At 31.5% G+C, this 22,099-nt stretch overlaps 1 protein-coding gene across 2 annotated transcripts in view; it reads left to right on the forward strand.

Moving 5' to 3' along the window:
• SGCZ (sarcoglycan zeta) overlaps nucleotides 1-22,099 on the forward strand; it is an 803,628-nt gene that overhangs the window by 719,080 nt on the left and 62,449 nt on the right. For both annotated transcript variants that reach the window (XM_081045860.1, XM_081045861.1), the window contains one exon: nucleotides 17,251-17,338. In XM_081045860.1, coding sequence (XP_080901986.1) covers nucleotides 17,251-17,338 — 88 coding nt within the window. The remainder of the gene's footprint in view (nucleotides 1-17,250; nucleotides 17,339-22,099) is intronic.

The raw sequence follows: 22,099 nt of genomic DNA on the forward strand, positions 1-22,099 counted from the left end.
TAGGAAATCATGGAGTGAAATAGTAGAAAATACTGTGAAAATAAATTTAGGGTAATAGCAGAAGTGTGTTTAATAGGGCTTTATATTGTATCATCCCCAAAAATTATGAGAATTATTTTACAGTGGAGTTAAATAAAATTGATTTTTGGAAAAGATTAACAGAGGAATAATCTTTTATATATGTCTAACTCAATCCACACATACAGAGTAGCCAGAAGAATATATCTTTCAAATAATCTTAGATAAATATTTATCTCAGCTGAAATGGTAATAGGAATAAATATCAGACATTTCATGGCATAGCTTCTATGTAAGCCTTGAAAGATAATAATTCAGATTTGCTGCTGCAAGTGGATTCATGAGTTTGAGAAATGAGACAAACGGTTTGCGAGTTTAACTTGGTAGTGTGAAAAATCAGGTATTCTCTTCTAATAGAGAATGTTAAAGGAGTTAGTGAAAACAAAGTCAGGTCTTCCTCATACAGAAATAGACTTCATCTTTATCTAAGGCACATTGTCTTAGGATTTAAAAACCTTCAGGGAGTCAAAAAAAAAAAAAAAGAAAAGAGAGAGAGATTCAAAACTATATTAAAAACTCATGTTAGTACTTATGCATATATGAGAGATGTTAAGCATTAAGCAAGTCATGTTAAGCATTAAGCAAGCCATATTAAGAGCAGAGATATTCTGACTTTAGGTAATTTGTACAATGCTGTAGAAAAGTTGCATTTAGGGATCTCAGGTTTTCCACCCCTGACTAGTGTTATCAAATTCATCTTTTTATTGGAGAATCATATAATAGAAAAGTGAAGAGAGCCACAATAAGAGACATTTAAGTCACCTTGTTTAACATATCTAATAATTGCATGGCAAATCCATCTCTTCTATTACCTATCTGTCATATCTTTCTTAGAATTAGATTATATTGCATATTTTCATGAATAGAACAAAGTCTTCAGCTTCAACGGTATGGTAAAAATATGGATGAAACATGTGATCACATACAAGCATCTTCTATACCACATACTTCAACCATCTATCAACTTCTCCAACACATTTCAAAGAATATTGGCTTAAATAAAATAATTTTGGGGGAGAGAATAAGAGATAAAATAAACAATCATTCAATTAGATTTAGCAAAGCTTTTTAAGCATGCTCCCTAACAAGTAAGAAACAGTAACTCTAATGACTGAGTAACAGAATATTTTGCAAGTTAATCAGTTTCGGATCAGTTGTGTATTGCAAAATTGAAGATGCACCTAATTGAGTTATTATCAATTATAATGTTGACATAAATCAGTGTGATGTGATTTTTAAAAATATATTTCAAAAAGTATTAAAATTAACATTTGTATATCAAATCTCTTTATTTCTACCTACTTATCTAAGTTTCTCAGTCCATGCATTGTACAAGAAAGGAGGAATATGTCTCATGTTGAAGCCTATTTTATTCCAGCAATAAGTTACATTTATTCACAGATTTGTGAACTGATTAAGGAATAAAACCACCAAAGTCATTAAGAAAAGCAATTCTGATAAATTTATAATTTTTTCATTTTTTTATAGTATCTTTTTAAGAAATTTTAATTTTGGTAAACATTTCTGACAAATTTGTGCATTTTATTTTTGATGATTATAAGCCAATTTGTAATATAATTATCATCTTATCAATTGAATAGTATATTTTGGTATATGATATACTTTTTTAATTAAAATTTATTAGGGTGACAATGGTTAGTCAAGTTACATAGGTTTTAAGTGTACAATTCTATATTACATCATCTGTATATCACATTGTGTGTTGCATAGTAATTTTAATCCTACTTTTATCTCAATCCAGAAGAATTTTTTTGAAAATCTGGCATTAGGTACTAGAAATAGCAAACTTCAAGGACGAATGCAGTATGCTTATAGTGGAGACAGGAGAGTGGCAGTTATCAGTAATGACAAACTCTTAGCATGACCATGAAGAAGGCTAATGAAGAGTGTACGAGTATGACAAGATCATGGGAGGATAGATCAAGAAGCCAACAGTTCAGAGTATCAGAAAATTATCTATATGGTAACTGAAATAACTGATAATTATTACCATAATGACCTGAAGAGTAGGACAATGAGTGAGCTGAGAGATGAAATCTTCCAGGAATGAGGGCAAATAAGAGTAGTGGATTGTTCAGTATTATGATGTGAGATTCAAAGGTTAGGGAGGAGGAGTTTCCACTCCTCCTGAGACACATAGAAGATAAGGTGCCTCCCCTATCTCCGTGCCCATTGAAAGAAGAAGACACACCACCTACAGATGAAGAAATAATAAGGACTCAATATGATTATTCAAAACTTTATCACATAGATGAGGGAGTTATTTTTAATTTTTTTGCAAAGTCATTGTTTCTTAATTTTGAATAATTTTACAGTGCAAAATGTGAATGTATATGAATGTAAGTTAGAATACTCCTCTCTGGACAGATTTATTAAATTAATCACTCATATTGAGAATAATGAACTTCAGGCATTACAAATTCTTTCTACAGATAAAGATTAAATCATATCATTCACTTTCTAAAATAGTAAATATATTTAGTCATTCTACTTCTAAATATGGATGAAGTAGATATATGGAAGCAGAATGGATGAAATGCAAAAAGATTTTTGTTTTGTATATTAATGTAAAATTATTAATGGGTGGCAAAATAATATATTGCTGATTACATACAAATAGTGAGAATTGAAACAGCATTTAACAACTGAATTCAATTTTTTTATATATTCTTATTGTAAAATATTCATTAAATTTATTGGGGTGACATTAGTTAGTAAAATTATGTAGGTTTCAAGTGTACAATTCTATAATACATAATCTATATATTGCATTGTATGTTCATCACCCATAGTCAATTCTCCTTCCATCATCATATATTTGACCCCCTTTACCCTCTTCTATTCCCCTACCCCCTAGCCTCTGGTAACCATGAAACTATTGTCTGTGTCTGTAAGTTTTTGTTTCTTCATTTGTTTGTCTTGTTCTTTTGTTGTTTTCATTTTTATATACCACATATCAGTGAAATGATATGGTTCTCAACTTTTTCTGTCTGACATAATTTCGCTTAGCATGATAATCTCAAGATCCATCCACATTGTTGCAAATGGCAGTATTTCATTTTTTCTTATGGCCGAGTAATATTCCATTATATATTTGTAACACATCTTCCTCATCCAATCATCTACAAAAAGATACTTTGGGCATTTCCATGTCTTGTCCACTGTGAATAATACTGTAAGGAACATAGAGGTACATGTATTTTACAGATAAATGTTTTCAAATATTTAGTGTAGATAACCAGAAAAGGGATTGTTAGGTCATATGGTCATTCTATTCTTAAATTATTGAGGAACCACCATACTCTTTTCCATAGTGGCTGTATCAACTTTCATTCCCACTAGCAGTGTATAAGGGTTCCTTTTTTTCCACAGCTTGTTTAACATTTGTTATCACTTGTCTTTTGATAATAGACATTCTAACAGGTGTGAGGTGGTTTTTCATTCTTGTTTTGATTTTCATTTCCCTAATAGCTTGTGAAGTTGAACATTTTTTCATATATTTGTTGGCTGTTTGTATGTCTTCTTGAGAGAAATGTCTGTTCATGTCCTCTGCCCATATATTAATTGAATTGTTTGTCTTTTTGTTGTTGAGTCGTATGAGTTCCTTATATATTTTGTGTATTAACCCCTTATCGGAGGTGTTGTTTGCAAACATCTTCTCCCATTAGGTCAGTTGTCTCTTTGTTTTGCTGATGGTTTCTTTTGCTGTGTGAAAGCTTTTTAGTTTGATATAGTCCCATTCATTTATTTTGACTTTTACTTCCCTTGCCTTTGAGGTCAAATTCATAAATTCCTCTTTGAACCCAAAGCCCATTAAGTTTAGTACTTATGTTTTCTTCTATGCAGTTTATTGTTTCAGGTCTTTTGTTTAGGCCTTTGATCCATTTTGAGTTAATTTTGGTGTATGGTGATAGATAGCTGTCTGATTTCATACTTTTACAAATGGCTTTTCAATTTTTTCAGCACCGTTTATTGAAGAAGTTTTCTTTTCACCATTGTAAGTTTTTATCTTTTTCTTGAAATTTATCTGTCCATATATATGTGCGTTTATTTCTGGGTTCTCAATTTTATTACATTGGTCTGTGTGTCTATGTCTGCCAATACTATGCTGTTTTGATTATTTTCGCTTTGTAGTACAAGCTGAAGCCAGGGAGTGTAATACTCCAGCCTTATTTTTTGTTTTTTGTTTTGTTTTGTTTTTTTCTGAGGATTAATTTAGCTCTTTGGGTCTTTTGTGATTTTATACAAACATGATTATTTTTTTGCTCTATTTCCTTAAAAAAATGCCTTTGACATTTTTGATGGAGATTTTATTAAATCTATATATCTCTGTGGGTAATATGGCCATTTTGACTATGTTGACTCTTTCAATTCATGAACATGAAATATCTTTCCATTTCTTAGTGTCTCCTTCAGTTATTTTAATAATGTTGTATAGTTTTCTGTGTATAGGTCCTTCTCATCCTGTGTTAAATTTATTCCTAGGTATTTTATTCTTTTTGGTGCAATTTCAAAAGGAATTGATTTTTCATTTTGTTTCCCGAAATTTCATTGTTAGTATGTAGGAGCACAATGGATTTTTGTACATAAGATTTGTATCCTGCAATTTTACTGTTTTTTGTTTTTTTTTAATAATATCGATTTGTTGCAGTCTTTAGGGTTTTCTACATAAAGAACCATGTCATCTGCAAATTATGACAATTTAACTTCTTCATTCCCAATTTGGATGCCTTTTACTTCTTTCTCTTACCTTTTTGTTCTGGCAAGGACTTCCAACACTATGTTGAAAAGCAGTGGTGACAGGAGGCGTCCAGGATCTTAGAGGAAAAGATTTCAGGTTTTCACCATTATGTATGACATTAGCTGAGGGTTTGTCATATATGACCTTTATTATGTTGAAGTATGGATTCAATTTTTAAAATGTTTTTTACTGTTGGTTATGTATTCATTTATTTATTCTTACTGCTTCACTTATTTTTTTGACATAAATAAAAATTCTAACTCCTTCTTTAGTATTCAACATCTGGCTCCCAATAGCACTGGGTCGGGCAATCCTCAGGGCAGACAGTGCAGTGCACCATTTGATTTGCCTAAATTTGGAAACAAATTTTAGATGAGCATATTTAACATTCTCTTAGAGAGATTAAATACTAGCATTAGGGGAAAACATTTCTCCTTATAATTGATTTTGCTTGCTTTTACCAGGCATTCAAACTTTTATAATATAACATTATATTTTGCCTTTACTTGCAGAAACATTGAAGTAAAATTTGGGGTTCAGTTCTAGCAACAAGCTTATTGCAACAAGCAACAAGATACTTGTTTCTAAACACTTATTTGTCAGAGTTTAAAAAACCTTTAGTTCTGTTTATAGATTTCAGTGCCCTATTTAACATGTTTAAGTTTATAACACAATTCTTATGTTTTTGGAACAACTACCATTTTAATAAATTCATAGTTTGTATTTTCCTCTTCTCTTCTTTTATTTGTTCTTCAGATGGTATATGTCTTTTTTGGGTTTATTTTTCTTATGGAAAATAGAAAAAATAAGAAATACTGTAATACTTTATATGTATAAAAAAGATTTCAAAAGTTCCTATAATAATTTATTAACTAGAAAAGGTTCGTTGATTTCTTATATTTCACTAATTCAGTTCTTTAATAGAAAAAAATATTTTAAATCTAATATTTACTAGTATAAAATTGGTTCATTTATTACATTTGGAAATCTCTCGCTGTTTCTACTCCTTTAATATAGATAGCTTGTCCTGTAAAACAACTTATTTTTGTTTCTCTGTGATATAAAAAACATTTTCTGAAAATAGTGAATCAGCTTTGAGACACAGATAAAGATTACTTTCTTCATATGTGATATTAATTAGTCTCTCTAAGAAATACAGTAATTAAATATACTTTTAAGGAGGATAGTAAATGGTAACCAAACAGAACAAGTGTTATGCTACTGCCACATAGCAATATGACATAGTTGTTTATGAATTCACCTGTAATCTAGCAATTTATAAACCCAAACTAATTTTGCAAACATCCTTCCTTCACACACACACACACACACACACACACACACACACACACACCACTTTATTATTAGGATCTGATATGTTTCTATAATAGGCCCTAACTTGTGCTCTAACTTCAAGTTACTTAAGGTTATTATACTATTCTTAAAATGAGCATAGTTTATTTTATATTAATTTCTTTTCAACTTTTACATCTATACTTTAAGCTTCTTTTATATATTTTTGATGAACGATAAGTTCATTTTTATGTAAAAATGGTATGGAATGAGAACTTTGGCTTCTAGTAAATTTGCATATTCTGTATTCTGAAATAAAATCCCACTGACAACCAAAATGTGCCATAAGTTACAAAAAGGTGTATTTAATTGAATTCTTAAAATTGCAAAAGATAATGGAGAAGTCATAAGGCAAAATAAATAAAAAACAGAGAATTGAAAAAACAGTAAGATTTGAAATCTGAAATCAGAATTTCCCTTAGTGACAATTAACAATACTTGTTATCTGAAGCCATGGGGATTAATAGCGTAAAGGACATCAGGACTTTACAATTACAAATACTGTATTCTTTGATAATTATAAACTTTGGCTTGCCCTCTTGAATTCATATTATCTTTCCAGATTTGCACTGTCCTCCATCCAGTTCCTGCCAGGAGCAAATTCAAAGCTTCTATTCCTTAATCTAGGCTCCTAGAAATTTGCAAAATTCAATAGAAACAATGATTCACTAATTTAGTTCTCTCAATTACTTCAGCAATTGAAATTTTCAGATACAGAATATTAAAATACTACGTATAATAATGCATAAGAAATAAATAATGGGATAATAAGAGATCAAATAAAAAACAAAAGTAATAATCTTAATATATTTGACTAGTCAGATGTGAAAAAAAAGTTATATGAATTAACTGATAACACAATGGATACTTGAAAAGATGACTAGCAAAGCTGAAGAGAGAATTATGCACAGGAGAGACAAAGCCCCAAACCAGAACACAGAGCAGAGACATAGAGAAATTGAAAATATGAGAGTTAAGACATAAATATAGAATAAAAGAAGATATATCACATATTTAATGTAAATTCCATATGAGAAAAATATAAAGTAGAAAGTAGAGGCACAACTGAATAAATTACCATTTTCCAAAATTTGTAAAAGACAGGAGTCATCAGGTTCTAGAAATACAAAGTATCCTAAGCAGAATTTTATAAAGTGAAATTTATAGCTAGCTTTATTATAATGAAATTATTTTAAATGAATTCCTCTATTGAAATGCATATGAAGTTAACACTATGTATTATTTATTTAAATTCATTCAAAAATCATTATATGATATTAGCATTATTTTTGAAGAATGTTGGGTGCATAGTTGCTAAAACTTTGGGAACTGAAATCCATTAGAGATTCATTCTCTAGGTCAGAAGTCAGCAAACCATGCTTGCAACTGTCTGTCTTTAAAAAAAATAAACTTTAATTATAATATAGCTATGCCATTCATGCCTTTCTTGTGGCCACTTATGGGCTACAAAAAGCAGAGTTGAATAGTTGGGACCAAGACTGCATGGCATGTAGAACCTAAATATTTATTATCTGTCTTTTTAAGATAAAGCATACCAATTTCTGCTCTAGACAAAGCCTGTTTGATTAATACTGCTGAGAGAAAAAACACATTGTTAAATATCATCATCATTTGACAGATCAATCTTTAACTTAATGGCGATCTTCAAGAAATTATGTCAGTGTCATGAGAAATGTCAACATGATCCTTAAAGAAAGATAAGTATGAAGAAAACCTAAGCTAGAGAAGGAGGATTTGTACCGGGCTCTCGGTGGGGAGGCCTGAAGTGGTCAGAAACACTGGGATGTTCAACTCCTTACAGAGGAGAAAGGTATTCTATCAGGATAGACCAATGTCTGTAGCAAACAACTTTTGAATCTCATGGGTTAACTCAAATACAAAAATTATTTAGTTCTCACTTCCAGTGGTGTTAGTAGGACTGCTGGCTCAGATCATTGCAGACAGTTAGAAAGGCGGGTTCTTTCAGTGGGTGGTTCTAGGACACCCTGGGGCCTCAGATGGAGAAGACAGCATAGTGAAGGCTTTTATTGTCCAGTTATATAAATATCCTAAACTAAAAACTCAGTCCTAATATTTTCAGATAATTTAAACACTTCATAAGCCAACCAAATTTTCAGAGAAAGGAAATTTTTTTTTCAAATAGTAGAAACAATATAAATGAAGGTTTTTTTGTAAAAAAAATCTAATAAGTGATTTTTCTTTTAAGTGCCCTTTCTATTTTCCCTACCTCAGCATAGGCATTTCTTGTACAGTACATATCTTGTTTGAGAAAGGTGAATTTTTTCTCAAGTATGTTTCAATATTTAAATTTTAGAATTTACAGACTTCATATTTTTTTCTCCAGCACAAATTTCAAGCAAAGTGAAATAATTTAATTGAGGCTTAGTTGCCTGCTTAACTTTCTATTCATCCTCATCTCTTACACTCTTTAGCATAAAGTCTATTTAATACATATGTACCCGCATCACCTACTCTCTATACTCTCCAGCATTTTATTACAAAATAAGTGGAAAAGGCTTTATACTATTTGGTCTGAAATATCTAGTGACTCATCATTGGATAGTTTTATTTCTATAAGATTTAATTAGTTCCTTGTTCCATATAAATAAATGACTTAAGAGAATTATTCTTGTGTGTTTGTTTGTTTGTGGCATATAAACTGGGTAAACAGAAGATATTTACATATGCTCTAAAGCTTCTTTCTGCCCACCAAAGTAAGGTACAATTTACGTATTCTATGAAAGCAATACTGAGGCTCCTTTACCCCATTGAGTTGGGGCACACCTCAGCCAGGCTCTCATAAGGAACATCCTGGTTGGGCAGAGTCCCAACATTATCCTGAGCTGTCTTGGCCCCCTCCAACTACTGTAGGACAAATCACCCTGAAGAAAGACTGAAGGGTCAGCTGGAGGGGACCCCATGGGGAGATGGTAAAAGGAGACTGTTTGCTGGATACAGCAAATGTCACCTGAGAGGACAAAAGCCCTCTCTGGGAATTTATGTCGTCTGATGAAAACAATAGTCTTTTATCGATGTAGATCTTTATTACTTTAGGTAGAGGTAGTACTTTTCCCTTTTAGGATACCGATTCAAGAAGCATTCATTTCCTAAGTCTTCCCCTGGCTAAAGGTTGAGTTGGAGCATTTTGAATGACACAGGAAGTGGCAACTTGCCAATGATTCCTGTAAATGGAAAGCCATGTGTATAACTGTCCCCTGTGGCGCTGTTTGGAGACACCTTCACAGATAGGAATGGGGATAAGTGGGGCCTAAGGAGGAGGAAGTCTACCCTACCGTTTCTACTATGTAGCTTTGAATAGGTAGGGAGAAACCAGAAGGGCAATCAAGTCATAGAACATTCTCAGAATAAAATCCTTGCAGTGACTTCCATGACTAGATAATTTATAACAAAACAATGAACCCACATGAGGAAATTCTCAGTAAAAATGTTGGGAGTAGAAATTGAGGAAAGTTGATTGCTGAATAAATGCATTCTCCTGAAGTACTTCACTTTCAAGTTAAAATGTGAACACTGAGAATTTGGGAAAGTCATTTTAACACCTGTAGATATATTCCTTTTCATGATCAGTACTTCTGCCTTTTAAAATACAAATTTCAACAATTAAATGATTTGCATTCTGAAGGAAAATAAAATTGTAAGTAATTGTTTTATTAACCAAAGAATTACAAATTTACCTGTTTTGCATCTTCTTAAGTGGGTTAAGTGCTTAAGAAAAGGAATGACGTGGCTGCATTGGGCAGAGAGGTGACGCATATAAATCAAATCATAACATGATACAACTAGTTCCACTTAACTAGTTTTTTAAAAACCTTGCTCTGGGGGTAAAAAGTAGCCAGAGCTTTGTAAGTTCTGTGTGATCTGAACACAAATCCAGGTAAACACATGTAGCCTAAGTGCATTATGTCATAAATGTGCATAGTTCTGTTCATTCACTAAGCAGACATTTATTGAACGTGAAATAGGTATCACACATGACATTAACTATGCTTTCAAAAGTCTGGATGTGTAAAAGAAAATGACAACACACTATGCTTTCAGAACAGTCCAGTCAGTCTATTGGAGGATATAAACAAAGGAATGATCAAAACAAAGCAAGGGAAAATATCCTGTGACAAGTACTGTCTGTCATCAACACTGACAGGGGACTGGAGGCTGGAAAGTGAATTTTAACTCCGGAGGAGCAAAGGCTTGAGAGGACATGATTGTGATCGAAGACTTTAAAAATACCGATATTATTTTCCAATTGTGGAGGAATGGATAAGAATTTGGGGCCTACAGAACCGAAGATGAAAATGAACAGCAGTGGCGTATTTTTCAGAAATAGGAAATTTGGGTAGTTCTCACAAGGTGAAGGGGTGTGAAGTCGAGCTACAAAAGTAGAATTGGATGACATTATAAAGCACCTTATATGTTATGAATGTGAACTTCTTTCCAAGCTGGGAACAAAGAATTGATAAATGTTTTATTTTGTTTTGCTTTTATTCAAGCATTTCAATTTTCTTTTATTTAAAAATATGTTAGAAATAAAACACTGGATATGAAAAATCAATGTAAGGCAGAAGTGGTTATTGTGATGTGAGTTATGAGTCAATTAAAGAAGTGGTCACAGGAAAGACAGGAAAAGGTGTATTTAAGAAACATCTCTGACATAGCTGATTGAATATCGAGGAAAAGAATGATAGAGGATTTAGGGATAAAATAGGTTTATTGCAAAATTGCATAATTTTTCTCAGTGAGGATAAGAAAACTTACCTGGTAAAACTGTATAAATTCAAGAAATTGCATAAGAAATTTATGACATCTACACTGAATAATTTGGGTTGTTAATTTATGTTCTCTTTCAGGTTAGCAATTAGAGAGACTCTCATAGGTGATACATACTAAAATGTGTGTACAGAGGGCAGTTCAGTAGTATGCACCCTTCCTCTAGAACTTGAGAAAACAAAATGGAACCAAATGCACCAGACTGCCACTGGCACTTGGATGATGGTGATGCCCCCTCTCACACTCTAAGGCAGTGTATATATCAGATATTTCTTTCAGCGATTGGGATGTTTATAGGGATTTAAAACTATGTATCGTTCAATTATTTTTTCATTTATTTTTAGATTTTGATTTGCTATTTTAAAAAGCTTTGAATTTATATACCCAACAAAGAGACAGTTATCTTATAGAGGTTGACGGGAGATTCTAGACCCAAATTGCCGAGTCGAATACTTCCTCTGTCATTTTTTAGTTGTGTCTTACAGCAAGTACCTTATACTCTCTTTGCTAAAGTTTATTCATCTATAAAACAGGAATAGTAGCCAGGATAGTAGCCAGTACTGTTCTTAGTAGAGTACTGTAATTACAGTGAGGAATAAATAATAAAAGCAAACACGAATAATGCTCTTCGAAAAGGCCAGGCATTTTGTATATATTGTCTCATGTTTCCTTATGAAAAAAAAACCTGCAAGTTATGCATGATTACCCTGTTTACAGATGAATAAATCATGGTACAGAGATGCTGAGTGACTTGTTCAGTCAAGCAGCCAGTGTCTGGCAGACTCATTATTTGAAATCAGTCAGGGTCCACTGTTTGTCTTACAGTTTATTTCTTGATTCTTTCATGGGTGATTTTATTTTAAGCGTCATAAGTAGGGGAGCTCACACATGTAAAGTATTTCGAACAGTGCCCGGCACTGATTAAGTGCCAGTCAGTGCTAGCTGTTGCTTCTGCTACTACCGTGTTTCCCTGAAAATGAGACCTAGCCAAATAATCAGCTCCAACGCATCTTTTGGAGCAAAAATTAATATAAGACCCGCTCTTATTTTACTATAAGACTGTGTCTTTATAATAAATATAATATAATATAATATAATATAATATAATATAATATAATATAATATAATATAATAATACCTGGTCTTATATTGATTTTTGCTCCAAAGAGCAAAATATTAGAGCTGATGGTCTGGCTAGGTTTTATTTTGGGGGAAACATGGTACTAGGTATTTCTACCATGTTTCCCCCAAAACTTATTTTTGTATAAGGTCTTATATTAATTTTTGCTCCAAAAGACACATTAGGACTTATGTTCAGGGATGTCATCCTGAAAAATCATGCTAGGGTTTATTTTCTGGTTAGGTCTTATTTTCAAGGAAACATGGTACTACAATTTAACAGTTAATCTAGAGAGAATAAATATATGAAGCCGAAGTGTCGTATATATACAGCACCTTATATACATATATACACATATATAACTTATACTTTGTTAGAGAAGTCTCTATCACAGCAGCTTGTTACTGTACCATTCTCTGTTTGTTTTGTTTTGTGTGTTTTGTATTTATATGGTTTACTGTCTGTTTGGCTTGCTAGATTATGAACTCCAGAAGAGAGGAAAGGAAGTTTGTCTCCCTTGTTTCTGTTTTTTACCCAGTGGCCCTCAGAGAGCTGGATACATTGTTGGTACTCAGTAAATATTTATGATAAACAAACGTAAACACAATAGAAATACAAAGAAAAGAATCATTTCCCCCCAGTCCCTTGCACAGCCTATCACAAAGGCATTGCAAAAAGAAGAACATTTTACCTTATTTTTCTATAACCATTAGCAAATTGCATATGGCCAGGCCCTCAACAATAAAGAATGTGTGCATAACTGAAATGCAAGCAGCGTCTCCCAGGCACTTAATGGCATCGCTGCCTTTCTTCCCAGATCTCCTACTGCCTTTTTCAGAGTAACATAAAAAGGTAAATATATTTCCTGGAGTTATAGCCAAGATGAGGTCAGCTCTAGAAAACTGGAAAATACCAGATATGGAAGATTTCTTGGTTTTGGAGGAAAGATATTTGAACCCCAAAATGAAGTTTTTCTTCCTCCAGAGAGAAACTATATTTATATTAGTTTATTGTGCAGAATAATATGCCTCCTTCTCACTTATCCTTACAGAATTTATATGTTTTATCTATACTCCATGAGATAACACCAAATAATTTTCTTCCCTTTATGTTCTCAGCAAGAATAAGCTATAAGAGAGTACTCTTATGTTTATTTTAATATCTGAAATGGGACTCTAGCTTTCAACATTTTAGAACAGAGGAATATTATATAAAGGAACATAAAGGGAATATAAAGAGGGTGGAAAGCAATGATTGATTAGTGGAAGTGATTTTCTTATATAGAGACCTTTGGAGAAATGAATGTATGAAAAAGGATATAAAACCTTCTTAAGTGTTCATCTGTTTTTTGGTAAGAGGTAGTTTCTTTTTTTTTTTTTTTTTTTTTTTTTACTGAAGTATTTTTTTTTAAATTTATTTATTGGGGTGACAATTGTTAATGAAATTACATAATTTCAGGTGTACAATTCCGTATTACATCATCAATAAATCCCATTGTGTGTTCACCACCCAGAGTCAGTTCTCCTTCCATCACCATATATTTGATCCCCCTTACCCTCATCTCCCTCCCCCCACCCCCCTTACCCTCTGGTAACTACTAAAATATGTCTGTGTCTATGAGTTCTTGTTTCTCATTTGTTTGTCTTGTTTTTGGTTTATATACCACATATCAGTGAAATCATAGGGTTCTCTGCTTTTTCTGTCTGACTTATTTCGCTTAGCATTATATTCTCAAGATCCATCCATGTTGTCAGAAATGTTCCTATATCATCTTTCCTTAACGCTGAATAGTATTCCATTGTGTATATATACCACAACTTCTTTATCCATTCATCTATCGAAGGACATTTTGGTTGTTTCCATGTCTTGGCCACTAGACATATGAAAAAATGCTCAACATCACTAATCATCAGAGAAATGCAAATAAAAACCACAATGAGATATCACCTCACCCCAGACAGAATGGCTATCATCAACAAGACAAATAGCAACAAGTGTTGGAGAGGCTGTGGAGAAAAAGGAACCCTCATACACTGTTGGGAATGCAGACTGGTGCAGCCGCTATGGAAGGCAGTGTGGAGGTTCCTCAAGAAATTACGAATAGAATTACCATATGACCCAGCAATCGCTCTCCTGGGTATCTACCCCAAAAATATAAAAGCATTTCTCTATAAAGACACGTGTACTCCAATGTTCATTGCAGCTTTGTTTAAGAGGTAGTTTCTTCATATTGATTTTCACCTAAAAATGTCTTTGGTATCAAATGTATAAATGCTTAGGACTTGTATCCTCTTTACATGATTGTAAAAGTTGCTATCACTTTTGTCTCATATTTCTTAACACATATGTACCTTTTAATTAGTACTGAGTGGATATTAAAGGGTCATGGATTGGACATAAGGTGAATAAGCCATGATTCTAACCCCCCAAAATGTTACTGTGCTAATACATAACGCAACAATGATAGTGTGATTTCTTAACTAAAATGATGCTCTTACATGCATTAAGTTTTGTTTACCAAAAATAGTTACTTGACTTTGATTCAGTTCACCTGATCACATTTTAAGAAATCAGTATAACATAATACTATATTGATGTTTACATGAATAAAGTGTAGAAATGTGTTCATTACCTCTAATAGCCATATGTTTATATTTTAGTCAGTAAAAATATTTTTATCATAATAAAATGTTAATCTAGTTATAAACATTTAATTCTGAAGGGAATTTTAGTGGAATCACATGAAGAAAGGGGAAGAATGCCAGGGATAGAAGCACAACAGTATCTGTACGGTTAGAGGAAGAGAAAAATGGTTTGATATGTTGTAAACAGAGGCATAATGGTTAAACTTCAATTCTAACCCAAGTCTATTTCTCTATTAAATCAGATGAAATTCTTATGACCTTTTTAAAAATCAACTTTTCTCTCATCTTAAAATATCTAATAAAGCAGTAATTATTTTACTATACTTGCATACACTTAAATTTTATATATTAATGGTTATGTAGTGTTTAATGCTACAGTTCATAGAATTTAGGTTTAGTAATGCAAATGAAAGCATACAGTGTCATTGATATTTAAAAATGGAAACAACAGTCATACATATTATATCATAAAAGTATTGAAAGAATGTGAATGAAAATTCCACCAAAAATTTTTACAATGATGTGAACTACAAGGGGTTTTATAGGTTTCTCCTGCTTCTTACATTCAGATTAATGTTATTTAATTAAAAGTTCCTTTTTTTCAAATGCATGGGTTATGTATATTTAATTCTTCCATCATAAAATAGATTTATTTTATTTTATTATTTTTTTTTTTTTTGCTTTTTGAGCCATCCTCTTTGTGAGTATCCTTACTGGGTATAATTCTTTGCAAATAGTCCTTTGTCCTGATCTATACTGTAATCAGAATTTGTACATATGGCTCAAAATGAATGATCCAATTAATTTAAACTAATGTATTTTCAAAGATGAATATCTGCAGCATCAAAATACCTATGGAAAAAGATATTTTTTTAACTGCACAACAAACACAATGTGTGGCAAAAAGAAATGAGTTGTGATAAGACCCAGGCAGGGAATGAAATTTACTATATTAGTTTTTGTACAACTATGCCTCACTTTACAGAATACATGTAATCTTCAAAATGTGGGAAATTATTTTTTTTATAGCAAGTCTTAGTTTAGACATGTTAGCAAAACCCACTTTTAAGAGAAAAATGTGTGTGTAGGTATGTGCTTTGTGTGTGCATATTTGTTCAGCTCTGCATGTCCCTACCTAGTCATATAGTGGCACAAAGAGAGCTGTAGAAAAGAAGCTTATAAAGGCTTCCAATATATATCCAAATCACAAATTCCAAATCCTAATCTTGAAAGATTTTTATAAGGCTTATGTATGAAAGAACCTGTATATTTACACTGAAATGGAAGCGACATGCCACCCAGATGGTGAGGATGGTATTGGGAGAAATTTTCATAGAATTTCAATATCTAGATTACAGGCTACATAAGAGCAGATATCATTCTATGTTTTGTTCACTGAAATTTCCTAACCCTCTAAAATGCTACGCCCTACATAGTGAAACTCAGTAAACAGGTTGAATGAGTGATGCGACAATTTATAAATGATCGCTCTGCTTATGTTTTAGATCACAAAAATGAGAATGTAGCCCATCGTAAGTTACTTGTCTGAGGCAAATGGTAGCGAAAGGCTAACATGTCAGTTCCTCAGGCAGTGATATTATCCTTCGATAAATTATTTTACTATTAAATGATAAATCAGTGATAAAAGTAAACATCAACCGAGGTCATGTATACTAAAAGAGAATTGCCAGGCAAACATATGATTAGACTCTATATACCTCCTTACGTAAATCATTCTCTGATTTACAAAAAATTTGACATGAGGTAGATAAGGCATTATAAATTTTATAACGAAGATTTATTCATCTATTCAATAAACATTTAGTAAATCTTTCCCTTCAGCAGGATGCTTAGTAGTAGGGATATAATTGTGAGCAAATGACTGTCATGGTCCCTGTCCCATGAACATGTTCTCTTGTGACAAAAGCAAATGAGAAAAAGTAAAAACATAAGTGAGTAAAATAAATTTGTCTCAATGATAAGTGCTTTGAACAAAATAAATAGAGATGGAAGTTTGGGAGTTGAATGAGCCTGTAGTTACAGTTCTCAAGGGACCAATTTTGAGGAGATAACAGTTAAGCTGAGATCTTTAAATTGTAAATTCAGCTTAAAAAGATATTTTCTCAGTTGGATAGGATCTAAATATCTCCAAAGGCAGGCATATTAGCCATTGGGAGGGCAGAAGGAGAGAGGCTACTATACCTGTAATGTACGATAATCAGTAGAGTTGGAAATGCTTGCATCTGATAGTCAATTTCCATTTACCAAAGTGGAAACATTCCTACTCTGTAAAGTAGTTATTATGATGCACCCGTATTTTTTATGTTGTTCAACCAATGTTTGGGATGTTAAAATAACTTCCAAATATAAAACAAAGCAATGGAATTTTGATAATACCCAAACAAATGCAGTGTAATTTTATATATTAAGTTTTGACTATTTTTCTATTTTTTATTTGATTTCTTTATTTTATACATGTTTCCCAGGATAGTCCACTGGTCTTACAGTCTGACAGGAATGTAACAGTGAATGCAAGAAATCACATGGGGCAGTTAACTGGACAGCTGACAGTAGGTGAGTGTTTGGGGGTAAATTCACTTGTACCATCTTACTCTATTTAATACTCTGTGGTTGTTTAAATTGGGAAAAGCAAAAATATATTATTTCTCTACTATATAACTAGACATCACGTACAGCCCAATTATCTTACATATGATTAGATTTTTCAGTTATGTTTTCCTCTGTTTGGCAGTTATTACTCTTGTCAAATGTTTTATCATGAGACTGAATTACATATATTCAGCTGTTATTCCACTTGAATTATAAAACGCACAATTTTCTCAACAAATATCTTCCTAGTATATGTTAAATTAAAGTAAAAAGCTTTGAACAAACATGTGAGATATAACAATACGTAGTCTATGTATTCTTTACCATATGCAAATAATTTATTAATGAATATTATTATATGCTTACATAAATTAGAAATGACATATTTGCATATAATAAATGTTAAATTTGGGAATTACTTATGAATTTGACTTTGAATTATCTATGCTTTCAGGTTTATAGGCTTTGGAATTTATAAATATGTTATTGAAAAAATATTAGTTTTATCATATTGTCAACAAATTTAAATGTAGATATTCATATTACATGGCATTATTATTAGATTTAGTTTTTGTAAGAAGAAAGGCAAATTGAAAGTCAGTTGTAATTATGTAAAATAATAAAAAGTTTCATTTGTGTGTAACTGCTAAAATATTTTTAGAATACTCTATTGTCCTGAAAAATCGCCTAACACTAATTGTGTGTGTGTGTGTGTGTGTGTGTGTGAAAGTACATTATAAATGGTAAATTACAATTCTGAAGAATGAGTTATCCTCATCCTAATGTTAAATTCATCATTTTAATGCTAATGTATGTTTATACTATTTCTAATTAAATGATAAAATATGACATTTGAAATGTTAGATTTATAAACATGAGTTTGATTCCATTCACTTCCTTGGAGATATATGAAATAGTTTTTGATATGCTATTCTTTTTAATAAAGCCAAAAGTGAAAGTTGTATTTTAGCATATATGTATTTCCAAAAAATTACATTTTATTTATAATAACTAAATTGTATTTTACATATTATTTAAAGCAAAAGAGTTGGTCAGTAGATATGTATTAATTACTATAAGTACTTAGTAGCATTGTATGATAATATAAAAATTATAAATGAAAGAAAATACAAATATAGTAAAAGTTAGAGAAAAGAAACACGTCTATCCATACAGAATAGAACTGATTGAGAAGTACCAGGCACTTAATTGAATTGACCACCATGCCAGTTCACTGTTATGCTGGAATGGTAGAAGTAGGCCTAAGTTGGCAGATTTTCCACATCGTACTTTCTTAATGTCGAGAATGCTTTATCTATACTAGATAAAACTTTCTTTTATATTCTGTTCTTGTTTCAAACTTACTTTGATATATGCCAATGGAGGGGAAGAGAGAGAAGAATGAAAGAAAAGAGAGGGTGTGGGTGGGGGGGGCAAAGGTTATGCTTAGTATTAAATGAAGCAAATCAATAAGTTTATGATATACCAGCTTATTTCTGTGGATGGAAATATGCTCATTCCAAAGTAGCTAAAACTAAAAACTCTTAACATCCTGTTCCCCTAGGTGTACTGTCGAAGATATCCATCTTTTTACTCTTTTGTATTTTTCAACATACAAAGAACAAAGGAAAAATAGATGTAGGGGAGTGGGGAGGAAATAATGCATTCACATTTGGAGTCAAACTATATGAGACTCCAAAAAAATGTAGTTCTTAGAGACTCAGTTTTCTCATCTCTAAAATAGAGATAATGATACTTTTTTGAATAACGTAAGAAGCAGGGCAATTTCAATGTCTGTAAATGGTCGACAATCATATTTTGAATGTCAGCATTTTCATGATGGTGCTTTTAATAATTGGTATCACTTAAGTTACAAATACATTTCTATTACTTGTGAAATCTTATGATTATTTTCTGTCCAGTATATCTCTGTAATTGTACTTGAAGAATGTACTCTGGATTACCATACTGTTGCTGATCTACTGCAAAACACATCACAGAAAATGTATCTGATGTGTGGAAAAATGTTGAATCATGTCAGGATAAAATTGTCATTAGTAGAATTTGAAGAGAAAATAGGATGAATTCCAGTGATGTATGCAATCGGCACTCATTTTTAAAGATTTAAATTTTAGTTGTATTGACATAAAGTAGCTGCTATAACCCTCTTTTCCTGTTGCCTTTTTTCCTTTCCTTCAGTGTTTGTTTAGGAGAACAATTTTGATTGTAGTATACACTTGGTACTGTTTTGCAATGGTTAAAATGCACTACCAAAAATGGACTAATACTAATGGAAAATAAATTCAGTTACTCTTTATTTTCTAAGTAAAACAATTCTGTCAATTATTATTAGAAAATCTATCAATTATTATTAGAAAACTGACAAATTCACATTATATATGGGAAAAGAAATGTACCTTATCAGTACCTACCTGATTATATACAAAATTGGTTAGCAAAGCAAATATCTATTCCCCTTGTACCCTGCCATTTTTCCCCCAATACAAGACTTCCTTTCTACTGATTAAATTTGTGGGGATATGTGTAATCTAAGACCAAAACACACCAGGTGTGTTAATTCTAATTCAGACTCACTCTGAAAATATTAATCCAGATAATTTCTAATTCAATAAATTAAAGTAATATATTTTAAACATATACCAACTCAGACATAATAAAAATTAAATCTTAATATTTTTAGAATTGATGTAAATAATATCAATTGACAAATACATTTGTATACTTATAAAGTTCCAGGCTTTTTTTTAAATTAAAGTTTATTGAGGTCACATTGGTTAGTAAAGTTACATAGGTTTCAAGTGTACAATTCTATAATATATCATCTGTATATCACATTGTATGTTCACCACCCAGAGTCAGTTCTCCTTCCATCACCATATATTTCACCCTGTTTACCCTCATCTACTACTTCCCTTCCCCTCTGGTAACCAATAAACTGTTGTCTATGCCTGAGTTTTTATATCTTTATTTTTTTGTCTTGTTCCTTTGTTGCTTTCAGTTTTATATCCCACATATCAGTGAAATCATATGGTTCTCAACTTTTTCTGTCTGACTTATTTAGCTTAGCATGATAATCTCACCAATGTTCATTGAAGCTTTATTTACAGTGGCCAAGAAATAAAGTTCCACGCTCTATGTTAAATGTCTGTTAATATCAGAATACCCCCACACCCCCACCCCACAAAGTCTATTCCACTTTTTCATAGGAGGAGATTAATGAATTCAAGTTTCCTTCATACATTTTTTTTCTTCTTAGAACAAAGCTGAAAGAGAGGGATCAGATTGTTGTTGGGAAGTGGTTAAAGAAAGTACAAGATCCCAAGAGGTCAGATTCCTTGAAGAAAAAAAAGACAAGAATTTTCATAAGCATGTCTGAGAACCGTTATTCACATCAAAATTTCTATTTTTCAATTTAGTAATTCATTTATTTTGTAATAAGTGACAAAAATGATGCATAATTTTAGGTATTGTATGTTCATATGTGTTGATAGCACAATATTTTATATTTTTCAGAACATTTTCATGAAATAATGTGGATAAAAGATGTGATTTATGCACCATTTTTGTGAAGCTTATCATATTCCCTTAGGCAAATGCAACAATGTGATTTATAGAATAAAAATCATTTTAGGGAAGTGCAGATGAAATATTATCATGTAATTTTGATATAGACTTTATTCATAATACTGATAATAGTAATAATAATGTAGTAATTTGCTAAAAATGTAACGATCTTTCTCACAATTTCATGAGGATAATTAATTATCTTTCATTTACCAATAACACTACATCGATCTATAATAGAAAAGATTTAAATTACTTTTATAAGTAGTTTAAAAATATAAATGCTAATTTTATAAAAATAATTGCTCTCCAATAACTCATAACCAACTTGATTAAAGTTTTAAATTGCATGTTGCTTATTCTTACATTACGTTATAAATTAATGTTTATTTTTGATAAAAAGCAATGGCTGGTATTTTCCTCTTTTGTATGCCTTTTGTTATGAGTCTGTAGCTAGAGAATAAAAATAAAAGGAGGATAAACTGAAAAGTTGAATATGAAGTAGTATTAAAGGCTAAAGCTAGTTTTGTTTTTAATTAATTTTGGTCACTCGCCTCCTTCATTTAAATTTGAGTTACAAACAATGATGTTTGAGAAACCCAGAATGATTGCTATGGTGTTGTAAACATAAGTTCCATAATATGCCATGTCTATATCATTATCCCAGTAAAACATTAAGACTAATTGGCTATTTTAGTAATTGGAATGTCATTATTCTGAAAGTTTACTTTTGAAATGTGCTTAAAGTCACAATTTTATGTTTCAAATGGCATTTCATATTTCATCATCATTCTCCTTGTTTAACGTTCAATAAATATGGGAGAATAAATTAACTCCTAGGAACTGCGAGCTATTGTCAGAATCATTTACTCATCGTTGATATTCTTACTTCCATTCATCAAACATCAGTGACATATTAAATTATATAAAAACCTCCGTTATAATCTATGATTCCTAATTTTCTGTCTTTCTTCAGTAATTCTTCAAATTAATTCTTAAATAAGTCTAATTATGTGGAAATAAGAAAGAATGTCATTGGAAAGAAAGTAAACAGTGGTATTTACATTTGTTACTGATATTCTTTTCATATTTTACATTTTGAGGATTAAATACCACAGAATACTGAAAACAAGTATAGAC

Source organism: Rhinolophus hipposideros, assembly GCF_964194185.1.
Source record: "Rhinolophus hipposideros genome assembly, chromosome: 4".
Lineage (NCBI taxonomy): Eukaryota > Metazoa > Chordata > Mammalia > Chiroptera > Rhinolophidae > Rhinolophus > Rhinolophus hipposideros.